At 42.9% G+C, this 15,963-nt stretch overlaps 1 protein-coding gene across 1 annotated transcript; it reads left to right on the forward strand.

The window, feature by feature from the left end:
• Positions 1-565: 565 nt before the first annotated feature.
• Positions 566-11,950, forward strand: LOC133926790 (RNA-binding KH domain-containing protein RCF3). Its single transcript, XM_062372888.1, has 8 exons — positions 566-1,612; positions 7,802-8,254; positions 9,752-10,000; positions 10,432-10,659; positions 11,094-11,173; positions 11,245-11,353; positions 11,441-11,567; positions 11,683-11,950. The coding sequence occupies exons 1-8, from the start codon at positions 869-871 to the stop codon at positions 11,706-11,708; spliced, it is 2,016 nt and encodes a 671-aa protein (XP_062228872.1). The 5' UTR covers positions 566-868; the 3' UTR covers positions 11,709-11,950.
• Positions 11,951-15,963: the final 4,013 nt, after the last annotated feature.

Genomic DNA, 15,963 nt, shown 5'->3' on the forward strand with positions numbered 1-15,963 from the left:
ATCCGCCAACATGGCTAATTGCCGGATTGATGCTAAAACAATATATTTTGCCGGTTTCACTTTGTTAAATCGAGAGTAAAATTACCAGCTAATGATATTGTATTGTGAAAGGTGCAAACAAACTATTCGGTGCAAAGGTGTAAATATTGATTCTGGTCTGTCTGATCCTAATCTGAAGATAACTCTTTGTCACATTATCCCACCTTTTCTATATTGATTTAAGATGGGAGCCGTCACAAGGGATTTTTGCAAAATGACCTTGGTAAGATAGTAGGAGGAAGAGCTACCTTTAGATTAGAATTTGACTGACGAAAATCCATGTTTGCATTTTTTTCCTGAATTGTTTGTTTGCTAAAAAAAATGTCCCCTTATAAAAATGACTTAACATACAATCCGTACAATAAGGTTGTATCCACGTAACTCCTAAGCAGGGAGATAGGCACTGCTTCAGCTTAACATACAATCCGTACAATAAGGTTGTATCCAACGTAGGCACTGCTTCAGCTTAACATAACGTAGGCACTGCTTCAGCTTAACAAAAGAAACAAAAGCGAAAACGTAGGCGTTGCTCCAATTCGAACGGTCTCCGGTCCCCATTCCGTTCCGTTTCCTGGGATGGGATGGGACACACACGGGCACACCCTCGGCTCGACCCGACTGCCCCCGACTCGACGCGACCGATTACAGCTCCACCCTTACCTTCCTTGCCCTGCCATGGCGCCTCTTCCCCGCCTCCGCTTCCGCTTCCCCCATCTCTCTAAACCCTAGAACGCCGGAACGCGCCAAATCAATCGCGCCCCAGCTCAGAATCTGCACCAAATCGAACGGGAAAGAACGAAAGCGAAGGAAGCAGCTCTCGAATCCAGCAATGGATCGCTCCCGCTCGAAGCGCGGCTACCACTACGACCAGGACTCGCCGCCGCCCCGCTCCAAGCCTCGCTTCGACCGCAGAAGCAGCGGAGGCCAGAATCCTAACTCCAGCTACCATCGCCGCGGCCCCCCTGGTGGGGGCGGAGGAGGCTCTGACCGCCGCGGATTCCTCCCCTCTGACGCCGCACCGCCTCCGCCCCCGCCGCCGCCTCCCCCTCCTTCGTCGACCGCGGCGGGGATGCCGGGCGGTGGCCCCGCCGCGACCACCACCACCTCCTTCCGCATCCTGTGCCCCGAGTCCAAGGCCTACGGCTTCCCGACCGGCTTCGTCGCCAAGGTCCGGGAGGACAGCGGCGCGCTCGTCAACGTCCACCCGCCCTTCGCGGGTGACTACGTCCGGGTCATCGAGACGGTCGACGGCGCGCGGCGCGAGGCTGACGGGCGCCCGCCCATGTTCTCCCCGGCCCAGGAGGCGCTCCTCATGGTTCACCGCCGGATCCTCGAGACGGACGCCGATGACGGGGACGAGGACGGCGAGTACGGGCCCAGGGGGAAGGACCCCCGGGACAGGGGGAAGACCACCTCGCGATTGATCGTGCCGCGCCTGCACGTCGGCTGCCTGCTCGGCAAGGGTGGGAAGATCATCGAGCAGATGAGGATGGAGACCAAGACGCACATCAGGATCCTGCCGCGTGACCAGAATACCCCGCGGTGTGTGTCCTTGTCGGAGGAGGTTGTCCAGGTATGCTTACTTGCTAGAATGTGCTAAGAAATTTTGAATTCGGTTTATAGGGGAGGACGGTAAAATTGGAAGATCCTTTCGAGTGGAGTGTAAAAACAGACATGAACATGATGCAAATAGTAATAAGCTTAAGAACAAAGATTAATCAAGCAAAAATATCAACGAAGTTTAGGATTAGGAGTCAAATCCCAAACAAGTACACAAATATAGTTCCCCTACTCTTTAAGCCCCATGGATGCATCATCTGGCAAGGCATCTAATGCTGCAAGTTACACTACTGTTTAGCTCTGTGAATCCGTCCTTTGGCAAGGTAGGTAATGCTGCAAGTTCCACTAATCTTTTAGGTCAGTGAATGCAGTATCTCTACCCCTGAGATTGGGTGCTCGAAATGATTTATTCCTACGGGCACCCTCATTATGTTACCAATCACCTTGATTTCCAAGATACGCTGCACAAGAACTATTGGCAGCTGTGCCTTGTACTGGATCCTTTTCTAGTTGTTGGCTTGTTTACTGTTGCCTAGCATAATACAATGCCCATGCGTTGCAATGGTTCCCAAATCTTACACCAAATTTCGGTTCCCAAATCTTACACCAAATTTCATAAATCTTACACCAAATTATTTAATTTTGCACATATGCAAACCAACTGATCAAAAGATGACCACAAATGTATTCATAAACTATATGGATTAAGATGGTTTATGTTTCTTTGCATTCACTCAACTTGAAACTTGGAAGTAATGCACTTCGCTATCAAAAGATAAGGTATATTGGAGAGAATATGAACTTCCTAAACCAAATTTAGTGGCCACATAAGGTTGCAGACATCAATTAAGTTGACAAACAAATGTTGTTTGATGCCTAAACAATCTGATACAACATAATAGAACAAATAACTTATTTCGATTCTTTCTCCACACTTCATCGATCTATTTGATTCTGGCTAACCAAGTCCCAACAGTCCACCTCCCTGTTTCAGGCACTAAAGAGCCATGATGTCGCCTCCTTGCTTTGCTATAGTGTTTACAACACCTACAAGAAGAAAATCAATTCAAAGATTAAACCCCATGGATCAGATAGCTTCTACTAAGTAATAAGGACCATGTTTGTTAGGGAAAAAAATAAAATTGGTGTTTTGTTGGCCAGAAGACCTAAAGTCTTTGTTGCAAAGCTAAATAATATAACCCTATAAGCTGGCTAGAACAAATTCAACTGCCAATATAAATAGTAAATCTTAGACTGAATTTGAGAACAATTATCATAGAAAAATATTTGATCTATCTGCCAACCTGCCATGATTACGTCACCTAGGGATCCATATATCACAACTCCTAGACTCGTATGCCAAACAATAATTCATGCTACTGTTCTCACACCCAATCTAGCACACAAGAAAAAAAAAAGCACAATGGTGACTGAGCATACCATAAGTCCTAAAAGCATCTTGAATCTCAACATGTAAGAATTAGACTATATCTACAAGCTTCTCCATGACCTGCAAACAGGGGGAAAAAATTTCAATAACCATGTTGCACAATAAACACAGGCAACCAGAAAGTTGTTATCACCTGTACACTTCCTCTTGTGCAAAGTTTCAATATAAATTACTTATATCTTCAAGTATCTTAAACTAAATAGACTTTTTCTTAATTATGTGCATGCTTCCTTTGGATCCAGTTCTTGCCTTATAATCTGAACAGTTCCCCATGCTCATTCATGTTAGTTGATCATAAGTTTGATGAGGATCAGACAATTGGTCTGATTGTAAAATAACATTTGAAGCTATGAGGATGATATATATATGTGGATAGAGATAGATATACCTTTTTCAAGTGTAATTGATCCTTTCCCTTTCTCTAATTTATGGTGATAATCTTGCCCAAATCCATGGTTCTTAAGGCGGTATGGCGAGGTGCGGCGACCCACCCCTTTCCAGCCGCCTAGGTGCTTAAGGCGCGCGGAGAGGCGACGCCATACACACATCCTGACCTATAATTTCTTCAAATTTTAGTTGCAGTGTAGCATATATACTTACCTTGGTGCTACTAATGATTTGACCTCTCTTCTCGTCCCATCTGTTGTGACTTCTCTTCTCTTGTCCCATGCAACAAGCTATACAAATAATTGAGCTCAGAAGTTAGTACTTATCAACAAAAAGCCGCACAAAAATATTGAATAACATGTAAGTGACAAATCTGAGAATTAATATGTAAACAGAGCAAAACATAGCAAAACAGAGCTACTTCTACTTCATATGTAAACAAAGGCACAAAGCTACTAACCTTCTCTCTCTCGTCCGGTCATTGCTGAGAAGAGCAGAAACAAGAGGAGATCCCAATTCCCGGTGCTGAGTAGAGGAGGCTGAAGAAGAGTAGCACCGGGAGGTCCGACTGCCGCTAAGAAGAGCAACACCGGGAGGAGGTTCAGCTGCCGTCGAGAAGAGCCGCCCGAGGAGATCCCGCCGCCACCGTCGAGCCGTTGTAGCCTCCTACTGGTGTCGCCTGCCGCCTCTTTCCCTCTCTCTGTTTCTATTTCCCTCTCTTTGCCCATTGTGGCACGTGCGGCCCTCTTTTTCCCGTGTGGGACTCTTTTCCCTCTCACCTGCCCGCACGGCTTGCTGAACGGCGTCTGCCTCAAGCCTCGGGGGGCCATTGCGACGCCTTACTTTGCCTAGGCGACGCCACAGACCTCAAGACGGACTCCATATGCTCAAACAACAACGCGACACCGATGTCGACGCCCAGAGCTTCTGCTCGCCTCAATGCCTAGGCAACGCCTTAAAAAGTATGTCCAAATCTATTCAATGCATGTAATTCATGGTAGAGATCCTACGAGACAAAAAGTCAAATGGCATCTGAATCAGAAAAAGCTAGAATGAATAGTCAGAGAGAGCAAACAGATTGCATGATATGCAAACATTAGCAAATATCATAGTAACATCACTAAACACAGTTTGTTATTCTTGAGAAAACATCAAAGACATGTCTAATTTTTCCTTTGTCTCAAAACCATGTCTGCTTATGCTTCTACAATCCAAATAGAAGTTTCATGGGATGTCTAATTTATTGGACCTGCTTGCATTCCCTTTCACAAGTTCATTCCATATAGCTGCTCAAAGTATCCTATGAGCAAGAAAATGGATGCACCTTCGCAAGCAAGGGTCCATTGAAGACCTCATGCTCCAGAAACACATCAAAGAAACACATCACATGCCTACTAAACTCGGGCATCTAGAGTAACAACAGTACATGTCGAGAATAAACGTAGCTTAATAGCTTAGCCAAGTAGTGGTTGTAACATAGTAACATACCATAGCTCATGCAAGCCTATGTGAAAAAAGCGCGCGAGGCAGCAGGCCGCATCGAATGCCCTGACAGTGGCCACCCCGCACCGCTCGAGCCTAAACACCACGCTCCACCCAACGCCGATGCCGTGCGCGGCCACAAACTCTGCCCAACAGCCGCCGAGCTACCACGCCCCGCCACCTCTAGCACGGCGTAGCTCCACGTGCACAGTTTTGGCGTCGGTTTCCTGCAGATGGTGCTCCTCCGAGTTTGAGAGCAACAAACTTATAGGGGCGGGGCAGAGAAGCGGGAGGTGGGGGCGCTGTGCAAGGCAGGACGAAGAATTGTGGCGGGGGGGGGGGGGGCAACTGGCGGTGGCGGGGCGCTATGCAAGGTGGGCATATCGGGAAGACACGATGGGTGGGTCGGAGGGGGGTGTGCTATCAGACATGATTGCTATCATGTGACCTGTTGCTTGCACTACCGTGTGCACGAGTAATATCCAACTATTTTAGTATGTTTCTGGTTCGAGTCCAACTACAAAACAACTTGTATTTAAATCCATATCTGCAATATCCGCTCCCGACTCTGAATCTAACAAAAAAAAAAAGATGCGGATATGGTAAGAGCATTATCTGTCCGAATCTGATTTTTTTCATCTTAACGGGAGCTAATTAGGCTTTCAGATCATGAACTGCGGTAATGAGAAAAGGCTTAGGAGAGTATGAATGGTATGTTGAGTTAGAATACAACATATAATTATTGAATTATAACAACTACTGATATCAGCAACTATTATATATGATATACAATCAAGTTTCTGCAAAAAAATTTAAAATTTGGGTGTACATTTGTACACCCATGTCCCAAGGTGTGCCCGCTCATGACTGGTGGCGGTGGCGGGGAGGGCTTCGTCCTCCGCTTCCCCCTTCTCTTCGCCCGCCGACTCGATGGAGAAGTCTATGAGGGAGCGCGCGGGCAGGGCCGAGGCTGGAAGGCAGCCGCGGTGGGAAGAGGAAGGGGTGAGGAAGTGGGAGGCGGCGGTGGATGGCGATGGCACAAATGCAGTCATGAAGGTAGCCGGAGGAGCCAGCATTTTTCGCTGCTGTATTTTATTCCTTGTCAGCAGGGGAGTGTCCAGGTAGAGTAAGGAGCGGTGATTGTGTAGGGCGACGATTTTGGGAGGGCCGGGGCGTGCACAAGGGAGATGAGGATGGGGGCTGCGAGCTAGGTGGTTGGGGTGGACGAAGATAAGTCGTCCGGTTTTTCACGGTTTCGGGCGGTTTTTCTTCTTGTGTTTCCAGATTTTTTATTAAACAGGTGGGGAATGGGAGACAGGAGGGGAGGTCGCACGACGAAACTGGTGCTTTTTATTAGTAGAGATTTTAGTTGTGACTTTGAACTTTGGCATTAAACGAGTTTACATGACTGTAATCTAAATTGATCAAATTGAAAGTTTTCTGTGGAATATAAGATCTAACACTTCTTAAAAATAATATTGGAGATTTTTCCCTCTTATGTGGAACATACGATCTAACACCTTTCTAAACTATTTACCTGAACAAATGAGAGGAAGTAAATGAACAAATAAACAGAAACCAGAAGTGATCTGACTGATCATCCCAAGCTTGATGACCAAACGGTGACATAGGCTCACAGGCGGTTTGGTAAACTTGGGACCGATGGTGAGCTTTTCCTGGCAGTGGCGACAAGACAATAGCCTCAACTAACCTCATCAATGATCTCTCCTTGCTGTTGTGGAAGATGAATTCTGTTGCAGCCATTGCTGCCACGAGGCAGCAGATCTCTTCGGCGTTGCCATGTCCCACTCCTTCACCGCCATTGATGAAGACATTGGCTTGAGACCCCATCTCTGCCTAGGTGCCCCACGAAAACCTTCTCATGCACTAGTGCATGCAGCAAATGTGAATCAATCAAATGCCAATGTAATTCATTGAACACGAATTGGCCTAAGGCTGGTGACTGGTCTGGAACTGCTTGACCTTAGGCCATTGGGAATTTAGTGGAGGAAGGTCGGTGATGTAGTTGCCGTCTTAGGCCCAGCAGCAGGGGACCCACCAGTTGCTGTTGCCTTTTGGATTCACTAGCAGCTCTGTGATGTGCCGGGTACCATGCTGAAACTGGTGATGATGCCACCCTTTTGCCTTCTGCCCAATTCTTGGGATGTAAGCTTGATTTTACAAACTGTGAACAATATTAGATGAGTACTGTCAAAGTGAAAGTTGAGGTCAGTACTAAGGGTGGTGGCTTCCGTTCTCCCTGAAGATGGACTAATGGGGGACCCCAAACATCATTGCGTTGGAACGTGTGACATGGCCAGAGAGCACCTGATGACAGATGTATTACTGAGGAGACAAGGAGATTGAAGGCTCTGCCCAAAGCTGCCTCTTGCTTGAGATGCATGGATGCTTCACATTTGGCCCATTGAGGTGACATGATTGAGAGAAAAATAGATACCTTTTTAGTACTTTTTTATTTGCTGAGTCAATAGCGTGGTTATGTGTCAGCATCAAGCCTAGTATGTGTCCATGGTGGCAAAACCACCTTTGGGACCAAGCTAGGGGGTAATTTGATCAGGTATTAGAAGTTAAGGATCAGAATGCCAAATTTTATATTATGTGGGGTTAATTGGCTGACAACCATAGTTTATGGGGGTATGGTCCTTTAATTTATTCATGCACAAGTGTAATACTAAATAAGAATGATTAAGCTTCACAATGCTCTGTAGTTGCAATGCTATATGATAGATCCTTATGTCTCTTAACATTATAACATTGCGATTATAGATGCGTCAAAGGATAAAATACCATTCTTTATCTGGCATCTCTTTCAATGTAACTCTCTTCTTATTCTATGATGTATCTCATGATGTGATATTTCAGGTTGTTGGAGACGGAAATTGTGTTAAGAAGGCTGTAGCAATAATCACTGATCGTCTAAAGGAAAGCTTACACCGTGATCGTGGTCCCTTCCGTGGGCGGATGAATTCACCAGAGCCTCGAATTTCTCAGGAAGATGAATATATGGGTGGCATTCAGCAGATGCCTGCATATGAAGAACCTTATGGACGACCTGATCAGATTAGGAACAACATCAGCATGGAGCCACCAGGATATGAGTTTGATTCAAATGGCGGCAAGGTCATTGAACATCCAGAGATTCAGTATGATAATATCATATTTCGAATTCTTTGCCCAAATGACAAGGCTAACAGTTTAGTTGGAACGCATGATGGAATAATAGAGATGCTACAGGAAGATGTTGGTGTTGATGTTAGGCTTACTGATATTATTGCTGGTTCTGATGAAAGGGTAGTAATCATCACATCCAGAGAGGTAAAACCAGGCGTGCATTGCATAGTTCTGGACCCCTTTTCGTTCCATATTTTAACTTTGAGTACTAATTCAAGATTTGTCTTTTTTATTACCCATGGTGATTACAAATATCGGCTGTAGTAGCTGATATATCATTTCATATACTGTTATGATGGTATGGGAGTATGAACAATACCTATGTGACGTGGTTGAGAATAGAATTTGGGAACATTCTCACCCAACATTCCTCAATATTAGATATACTGCTCCTATATGGGCTATTTGTTCCTGGCATGTAAAACACATTTGTTTTAGGTAAAAATGAGGTCCATGTATAAAATTAGTACAAAAAAGATGTATGTTGCTCAAAACTGAGCCTAGCTCAATTGGTGGTGTGGGTGTGTCAACCCCTCCACCCCCATCCCCAGGTGGTCCAGTTTCTTTTAAATCATATGTTCCAGGCATGGCAAATGCACAAAAATGGCATTCTTTTTAACTCTGAAAAAATGACTTGTAATGCACTTTAGCTGTGCATTGATATTATGATAATAATATATCTCCAAAACAATATTAAACAGTGCATTAAGTCATCAACACTCCAAATGATTAAAAATGAAAATCTTAATCCAACCTGCTAGTGGAATATACCATCCGATACATCCAGTATACAAAAGCCAAATGATCTGAGCACAACATCTATTATTTATGAAGCATCACAACATTATGGAGGAACAACCCAACTTAGTTGTTACAAATGGACAAGATCAATTGTTAATGGAACTGTTTGAACATGCTTGCTAGGTATTGTTCCAGAGATGCAGAAAGCTGTAGCAAGTAAATAAAATAATCCTAGGCTATTAGAAATACAAGATATTAAAATATTCTGTAACTTCACTTACCACTCCTGTTACGGGCTAGACATCCACTGTGACATGTACATGTAAAGCTTTTTATCAGATGACTATTCTTATTTTATCTTAATATGATACTGATTTTTTTCACTAATCTTAAATAGAATTCCTGGTTCGTTAACTAAGGTCTACACTGGATTGCCAACTAAGATTTACCCTGTTCAAGCAATTTTGGAAGTATTGATAGATGAGAGTCAGCTCATTATTCGTGCTTTGTACTTGTTACTGAAGTAGTTATTACTTTACATTATTTATTGTTCAAGGAAGTTTTCTAACTATGAGGTACCAGTTTGATTCTCGTTTTAGTTATGGTTTTTATACAGGAGTCAATGTTTCATTAGATTTTTGGAGTTAACCAATTGTTGAGAAAAGTTACCACCTTAGAGTGGCCTTTTGTCATGACGTGTGTCTACTTTGGTATCTGTTCATTTCAAATATTCGAGTCTGTCTTTCAGTCTTTGGTTTAAATATCCTGTTATTCTTTACTTTGGGAATGTTTGTCTATTTGTAATTTGTATAACTACCGTCTTAACTGAATTTTGAGATTGCTTTCCCCTCCTGAAGGATTTATTTTTATATTGTTAGCATGTACATACTTTTGATATAGGGCCCAGACCATGAGTTTTTCCCAGCTCAGGAAGCACTTCTGCACATCCAAACTCATATTGTAGACCTTGGCCCTGACAAGGATAACATTATCACAACAAGACTACTTGTACCTTCAAGTGAAATTGCTTGCTTTGAGGGAAGGGATGGATCATTATCTGATATACAGAGACAGACTAGTGCAAACGTACAGATATTACCAAGAGAAGATCTTCCATCCTGTGCTCTAGAGTCTGATGAACTCATACAGGTTTGTCTTGATTCCAGGAAAAGATTTCATTTTTGCTATTTTGAATTTTGAATGTTTAGCAAGATAAGTACATGGTAATTCAGACACAAATACCTATATGATTGTGCATAATTTGTTTTGGGAATGTTCTGGTGGGTAGGGACTTGGGAGGACTGTAGATTGGCTTTTCTTTGTGAATAAGCTAGAACACATTGGTGGTTTAGTGGCTATTTTGCCTTTCTAAGCCAACCCGAAGTTGACCTATGTTCCTCATACTTGGCACATGAGCTTGGACCAGTAGCTGGGGCCTGCAAGGAGCTTTGGATTTAACATGTTATCACAAATAGATGCCGATATTATTGTTCGGATGCATGAATATAATTTTTATATTGTTTTCAATTTCGAGTTCATTAGCCTTTTTTCTGGTGGTTGAGCACATTATGCTCTTGCAGATTGTCGGAGAGATTAGAGCTGCTCGGAATGCTCTTATGCAAGTAACTACGAAATTAAGGAGTTACTTGTACCGTGAGATGTCTGGTCCTATTCAAGTTGGCAACACTAATGTGCATGGACCCATTTCTCCAGCAAAAGGCTCACCTCGAGGAGCATACCAGGGAAATGATATTCCAATGGCTGCTTACCACCAAGCACCACAATTGACAAGTTCATGGCACTCGAAGGTAACTCAGATGTACAAATAATTCCTTGACGCCATTAGGATAAGATGTTGGTACATCACACTGTTGTTTAAAGGATGCTTATACGACATACTGTAGTTTTCTTTGACTTGAGTAGTTATACACTGTTCTCTCTTATTTGCTTCACGTTCCACATGGATCACTGGTTTTTCAATTTACGCTACCAGTTTTCTTCTTTTCCAATGTGTTCAGTTGTGCCCCATCTATCGGTTGGCTATCATTACATCATTAGTAACCTTGCATTCTGCATTTCTTCCTGGCAAAACAAGGCTAGATAAACATGGGATTATTTTGTACTATATGATGCATAATGTTTGTAGTATGCAATAGTCTGTTATAAATCATGCTGCCCTTCTAGCTTGCATGATGTCTGGCCATTGTGTTTGAACTGTGCAGTATGCCATTTTGAATTGCAGGATAGTGCAGGCAGTGCAAGTGGATCATTTGAGCGTGGTAGCAACATTAACGATGATATCAGGCAAAGTACTACAAAACGGTAAGGCTGTGTCCTTACAGTTGTCACTTATGTTTGGTTGTTCCATGACCACAATTTTTGTCCTCCATCAGATTCGCTGTTCCTCTAGTGACTAGAAGCATATTAGAAGTTGTCATACCAAAGAGTGCTGTCGCAAGCCTCACAATGAGGGCTGGTAGCAAGCTGGCCCAAATAGGCGAGGTGCTGTATCCTGGGTTTTCTTTATTAGTAGCAAAGGGCAGACAATTATATCCCTACTATTACCCTTTAACTCTTCGTTGGTAACAGATGTCTGGTGCCACTGTCACTCTTGCTGAAGACAGACCTGAAGTAATGGAGAAAGTTGTTCGAATATCTGGTACCCCTGAACAGGCTGACAAAGCTCAGAGTTTGCTGCAGGGATTTATTCTTAGCAGTGAGCCTCTCTCTCTCTCTCTCTCTCTCTCTCTCTCTCTCTCTCTCTCTCTCTCGTGTTTTTTTTGTTCATTTATCAGCAATATATAACTCTTTCCCCTCTTTCCAATTTTCAGTCCAAGATGACATTCCTTCAGGCTAGTTGATGACATTGGTCTTCATTCCATAGTTTTTTATTTTATGGATTTTCCTTTGTATTTTGGGATGGAATGCATCTAAGTCCATGTCTATTAGTTGTTTTCATGTATTATTCTAGCTGTAATGCTAAGTAGCCAAAATGTGCTTTGTTTCCAGTTTGTCTTACTGTCTTGTGCTTAAGTGGTGGATGGGGATGCAAGATAGTGGATGATCATTTTTTAAAACTGATTCAATTTTCAAAATCCATGAATGACCGTTGAACCTTTTACTTTTTGTCATTTAGTTGGAGGATAAGGTTGGATGAGATATGGTCATTTATATTTTGTTAGATTGGGTGATCTAATTTCTTATTTGGTAATATGAAAAGGACGATCTAATTTCTTGTTTTGTTGGATGGATAGAACTTATAGGGGTTAATAAAAAATTTGAAGGATATGCTTGTCATATTTTTAGTTTTCATCAAAACATAATCATGTGAGATCTTGCTTTGTTGATTTAATTATGATGGATATAATGGTACAATCAGATTGCTAATCAAATAAACAGTTTAGGAGATAATATTATTTAAACATGTTAACAAAAAGTGTATTTACTCTAATCAATCAGGATATGTCACATCAGTAGAGATAAATTTCATCTAGAATATGGATGACTCCGTCTATTATTTTTTCGTTGATGAGCTTGTACAACATCCAACAAAAATACTCTTTAGTGGCTATCTAGTTTGCCTTCCAACTAAATATCTCAAAAAACTAGATTTTCTCCTATATAGAGATATCCTTCCAACCAAACAAATAATTAGTTCAATGGACTGTTCATTTAGGTGCACTACAAACCATAGGTGTATGATATGTACCTTGCTGGCTTGCTGCTGTGATATGCCGTGCTGGTGTTGCTCTGTTAGTTCTTAATTTTCATTAGAGTCCTTGCACATTCATGCTTGTGAAAAAGAGAGAGGATAAAAAGGTGGAGCGACGGCAATGGGCAGAGTGGTAGAAAATCGAACGAACTGGTGAACAAGGTATACCATATACTGTGATACGATTTGCCGATCGTCTGATAAACTATGTTCTCGAACAATATGCGTAGACTGGAAGTTCATTAACGCCTGCATAGAAATGGAGAGATCAGCGAATGAACATTTCAGCAATGTATGCAGCTAACTTTTTCTGCGCTCCACGATTAAGGTCGTTTCCTGCTACCGCAAAGGTCGTCAGGTGCCGCAACTATGAGGCCCCAATGGAACACAGGATATCTAGAGGAATTTCATAGTATCTGAATCCTATATGTACTTTTGGTGACATGAGATCGAACCTCATGAAAAGCTTCATTTGCTTCTACTCTCTTTAAATTTCTATGTTTTTCTTGTGTGCCATCGGAACAGCTATTCTTGTAATTTTACCATATTTTGCATCCTACCAAATTCCTGTTTTTCTCATATTCATGTGTTTTTCTGTGAGTTTTTTTTGTTCAGCACCGTCGCAAACATGTGAGTTGCAAAATACCATCTCAAAGGGTATGTTACAGCATCTCCAAAAACCTCATTAAAACTCACTCCCTATATCCTCATATAGAGAATCTTCCTAATAAAATCCATTTCCTATATTCACTCTCCAACAAACTCTCTGTATCTCATTCTATATTCTAACGGCTCCCTTTCTTATCTCACTTACAAATAGACCCCACCTGTTATATCCCTTTCAACCTTCTCTCTCTTTCCTCTCTCTCTCTCCTCTGTTCAGCACACAAGAGCATAATGCCACTCAACATTCAGGACAATGAGGACCTCGTGTTCGTCCCGTTGAAGCCGGCGCCGCCTAAATCGGCTTCATGAAGTCTGCCGTCTCTAAGCTCTCCTCGCTCTGTCCATCGTTGGCCCCGTCGAAAGATGGCTCAGTGGGGAGGCCGATGGGAGCGATCGTGGTCAGGGAAGGCGGTGGGCGCACCGTGGCCTCACACGAAGCTCTCACCCAAGCACGGTGTGGTCGAGCGCGACGAAGGCTGGCGGCGCTAGGAGCACGACAGTAGGCGAAGCCAGGGTGCGGCAGGTGGCGGCTCCACCTCCGTGTGGCGCAGCGTGCGGCTCCGCAACGTGCTTTGGTGGTGCAGCATCGTGGGCGTTGCGGCTGGCGCGGCCAACGTGTGCTTCGAGGGCGCCGATATAAAGGGATCGGTGATGTCCTAAGAGGGGGTGAATTAGGCCACTTAAAACCTAATTAGCTCCAAAAGCTTCACAAGATAAAACTATATCAAATTCTATCTAAATGTGTTCTAGATTTATCTAGTGTGTCTACTCTATCGCTCAAAAGAGTTTTGCAACCTATAGCCAATCCTAGCAAACTACACTAGTAAGATAAATGCGCAAAGTTATATTGCAAGTATGTAAATGTGAAAATGTAAATAAGTTAGAAAGAGCAAACTCGGCATAAGAGATTTTTATCCTGTGGTATCGATGGCATAAATATCACCCCTAGTCCATGTTGGAGCTCCACGAAGGATATGCTCCCAATCGATACCCGATCATGACTCTTAAGCCAACAAGCCACCAAAGTAAAGCCTCAAGCCGGATGAGCCACTAAACCACCAAGGCAGGGTCTTACCACTACCTTCTCTTCCGGTCACTTATTGCCATGATCACTTCAGAGCTTGAGCCACAAAGGAAAGGGTCTCCGCGTCCCCGTACAATCATCTTGCCGCCGCTCCACACTAAGTTGGAGGGTCAACAAGCTTGCCGGCGAGTCACCAAGATTCTAAGATGCTGGCATACCTCTTGGTACAAGTTAGGATCACTTTTTGATCCACTCTCTAGGCAGTAATCACCTAGCAACACTCTCTCTAGGCCTATAAGCACTAATCACTCATTAAACTTGTGCTTAATTGCCTTGAATTATCACTTTAAGCACTTTGGTGGCTTGGATATCTTCTTAAGTGTGTATAAGTATGCTCTAGACTTCAGCAGTATACCACACCTTCAAATGACTGAGTGGAGGGTATTTATAGCCTCAAACTCGCGCACTAGCTGTTAACCCAACTGCTCAGAAAAGCTGTTAACACTGGATGATCTGGTGAGAACAGTAGTACTAATATCATATCATCCGATGAGTGCATCTTCAGAAACTAGCCGTTGGACTTCCACTCAAAGCCTTTGTGAATACCAGACACTCCGGTGTATACTTCATCTTCATCACCGGACTATCCGGTGAGTACATTTGAGCCATTCGGGCCTCTACAGCCTCTCTGTGTAAATTTCTCCGGTGCAAGCATCCGGTGCACTTCCTCTTCACACCGGACTATCCAGTCAGTTATTCTTCATCCTTCAGCACTCGGAAACATCTTTGCAAGAAATGCTCTGGTGTGTTGTTCTTTCTCATCACTGGACTATCTGGTCAGTTAGATCTTCTCTTCTTTTCCCTAGAAATGCTCCGGTGCAACTATCTCCATGATCATCGGACTATCCAATGAGTTGATCTTCATTCTTCAAATGGCTGCAACTTTCTCTGCATGAAATACTTCGGTGAGTACAACTCGTGCACCGGACCATCCGGTGAGTACATTTTTCCTGGGACTTCTCCAATTCAACCAAACTTTGTCCCGGCTATAATGGCTTCTTTATGTACTTCATCCATGAGACATACTAAAACGTATACTTGATAAACATGTTAGTCTCATTGACTATATTATCATTAATCACCAAAATCACTATTATAGCCTAATAGGGCCATTTTTCTACAATCTTTCCCCTTTTGGTGATTGATGACAACACAACCAAAGCAATGGTAAATAATAAATGATACCAATTGTAAAGAGTACAAAACCTTACCACATTCCTTAGATACATATTCTTACCACTTAGTCCCGCTTTTGTTGTGGCTCTTCCTTTCTCTATTGTCACTATCTTCCTTGATCGACCCATATGAGAGATTTTTCATTGCATGCTTTTGATACCAATTTTAGGTGAGTCTCCCTTTGTCAATCTTTACATCTTGCTTGTTCTCCACTAGGTATGCCTCTTGCTTTGGTCGTCAAACTTCTCCTTTATCAACAATCTAAAAAAGGGATTCAAACACATGTTGAACTCGAGGAAGAGCGTTATAGCACATGAGAGAGAGTCTCATAAATTATGATCCATAGAAATGATACCAATTGAAAAGATACCACTTGTGAGGATATAATTACAAGAATATGGTATCAATTGAAATGAAAGCACATGGATCACAATTCATAAAACTCACATAATATGATTTAAACTCCCCCTATAT

This window comes from Phragmites australis, chromosome 8 (assembly GCF_958298935.1).
Source record: "Phragmites australis chromosome 8, lpPhrAust1.1, whole genome shotgun sequence".
NCBI lineage: Eukaryota > Viridiplantae > Streptophyta > Magnoliopsida > Poales > Poaceae > Phragmites > Phragmites australis.